This window comes from Suillus subaureus (genome assembly GCF_016647635.1).
Source record: "Suillus subaureus strain MN1 chromosome Unknown BJ212scaffold_52, whole genome shotgun sequence".
Classification (NCBI taxonomy): domain Eukaryota; kingdom Fungi; phylum Basidiomycota; class Agaricomycetes; order Boletales; family Suillaceae; genus Suillus; species Suillus subaureus.
Window position 1 is genome coordinate 38909 of NW_024538608.1, and position 2684 is coordinate 41592.

At 42.0% G+C, this 2684-nt stretch overlaps 1 protein-coding gene across 1 annotated transcript; it reads right to left on the reverse strand.

The window, feature by feature from the left end:
- Positions 1-949: 949 nt before the first annotated feature.
- BJ212DRAFT_1283606 (uncharacterized protein) lies at positions 950-1150 on the reverse strand (the record flags this gene model as incomplete). The annotated part of the gene is made up of 1 exon (XM_041331769.1): positions 950-1150. A coding segment is annotated over one exon (201 nt), but the record flags the coding sequence as incomplete, so codon positions are not given.
- Positions 1151-2684: the final 1534 nt, after the last annotated feature.

Here is a 2684-nt window from a genome sequence, read left to right on the forward strand (position 1 = left end):
TTAGAAATACTCCAGTTCAAATATCATCTTAGTTCCTGCTCATTCCTGCATCCTCCAGACTCGAGACAAGTCTCCTGTCATATTCTGAGTCTTAGGATTGCATCCTAGACTACATTTCTAACTCTACCTTAAGGTAGTCTATCCTCTGTTAGTTTCTAGTCTGGACTTCATCTGGATTAGTCTTATCCACTTGTCCAAGTAACATCTGACGTCCATCGGATTATCTCACATTCAGATCGGATGTCCATTGTCTGCCCTAGTCAAATCCCAGAAACTCTGGACAACTGTTCTAGCCCCTGGAAATTAAGGGCACATACTCGGGAAAGGGGCACAGCATACGAGCTGAGGCCAAGCCCTTGTGATCCGACCCCTTTGAGCATGTGACCTTAACACAGGCATGGGATAGGGGATGAGTCAGAGATAAGAGACAAGTCAGAGATAGCAAGAATAGTCCTCCTAGTGACAGTGATAGCAATCATGGAGTAATACAGTGTAAGTCAGAGATAAGATGAATTGGAGATAAGTCTAGCAGTGGCAGTATGTGGTATGTGACATAATATAAGGTAAGAGAAAATGAATAGGGGCACACATTGACTGTAACAGCACCACTTGCTCCTATCACTCATTCCTTTCCCTCATCAGCTCCTTGGAAACCAGACTCATCAAATACCCAAATGCAATGGGGCTCAATTGGTTTGCCACCATCTCCTTTAAACAAAGTATCATGCAAAAGACTAAAATATGCCTCTTTTGTGGCAGGGCTAATAGCACGACCATGGGCACTATCAAGACCTCGAGCATAGTAGGTGCCCAACCTGTTTGAATGCTTCTCCACAAAATGGTCTGTCCAGTTTTTGCCAACACCTGTTTCAGAAAATTTACCACCAAGTCAAGCATGCAGAATTTCATCAACATGTTCCTTGAGTCATTTGTGGCTGAGTGGGAATCCTCAATGTGCTATCTCAATGGAATACTCTATTACTCTCTCTGTCTCCTCTGAGGTGAGCCAACCTTTCTCTGCATTGAAGTTGCCAAGCCTTCTACCACCTTTTGCCAGATTTGCAAGTGTCCTATCACTGAGTTTTATGGCTCTTCCTATCTCCATGAAATATGCCTTCTTGACTTCCCAGAAAACCATTTGTCTTCCTTTTTTCTCCTCTGTAGGTTCCTTTTCAAGCTCAGCCTGGTAAATGGCCACTGCTCAGGCCATAATCATATCATGTTCTTCTCATAGAATCTGCCTTTTTTTGTATTAGATTTTGCTCATCCTACCACGGCTTTGCTGCTTGTCAGTAATATGCTGTGTGATTAAGTTTAGAGTTCGAAAGTTGAATAGCATGAGAACTATGTGTGACCAGCTCCCCAAGATAAGACCTTTGAAAACTACCATTGTTCAATCTATGTACTTTGTAGAAGGAAAAAAGGAGGTATTCACAAATCTGTTGCAGGTAAAAATGATGTTTGAAGTATATACTTTGTTTTGTACCAGCCACTTTTTCTCAAAAAAAATCATTGATGTACTATGGCTCTCAACAAAATTCATTCAGGATGGAAAAATCAACTGATTTGTGTCATGCACAACATCATGGACATCAATTCTTCATCATATACTATACAAATGTCCATTGAGGCCTCATCTTTAATATCTTCCTATGTGTTGATATGAAAAAATGAAGAAATAATAAATTTTGCCTGAGGTGGGTAAAGGACTGGGGGTGGGCAAAGGACTGGTTCTATACTGTAGAGTCCTGGAGGTCATGGACATAACACCATACTTCCTTACTGTTGTCATGACTATTGAAGATAATGTAGCCATGGCCATATTCACAGTAAGCATAATTGACTATGTGAGCCTATTTTGTTGGAATAGTTTAGGATGGGGTGGATGGGCATATCAGACGACTTACTGTTGCAAAATGTAGCTACATATATCCTCACCATCCCAATCCCACCCTCACAAGCTTTACCTCATCATCCTGTAGGCTGTAGGTCCCATTGTGGAGTGGCCTTATTGCTTGGTTCACTGGTCATTCCCTTGCCATTTGGAAAATAGGAAAGGAACTGGATGGACTCCTGATTTCTAAACACAGATAGAACAATGACTGGTTCATGACCAGTGTTGAAATCAATGTGTTTGCTGCTGCACTAGTGCTGCCATGGTCTGGTTCAGTCTGGTTTGGAGGGTCCTAGACAAGAACCAAGAACTGGACCATCAGTTCGGTTCTACAAAATGCCCAAACCCAGAACCAGACCATAGAGAATGGTTCTCTATGGTCCAGTTCAGTTTTTTTGCAGTCCGAACCCAAACTGAACCAAAAAAATTCTGTAGGGAGTGCAAAAAAAACATTGACAAAGTACTAGTCTACATATTGAGTAACTAGTCTAATCACATGGCTGCATACTCCCCTGCCTCTGTAGCTGCTGAAAGATGTCCATTCTGGTAAGTGGCCTTCATTAACTGTAGTGCAGAGAAGGTGGATGGTGCAAGTGTGTTGTGGTGCAGGGTAGATGTGATGCCCCCACTAGAGAAAGCATGTTCAGAGGGCACAGCACTTCCTTGAATCAGTAAATAATTGTGTGCAATACAAGCCAGTGTCGGATACTGTAGCAAGTGCAGCTAATGAATAATGTCAGTTGAGAATGTATTAAATTAAAAACCAACTTACCTCCCACCACACCACAAT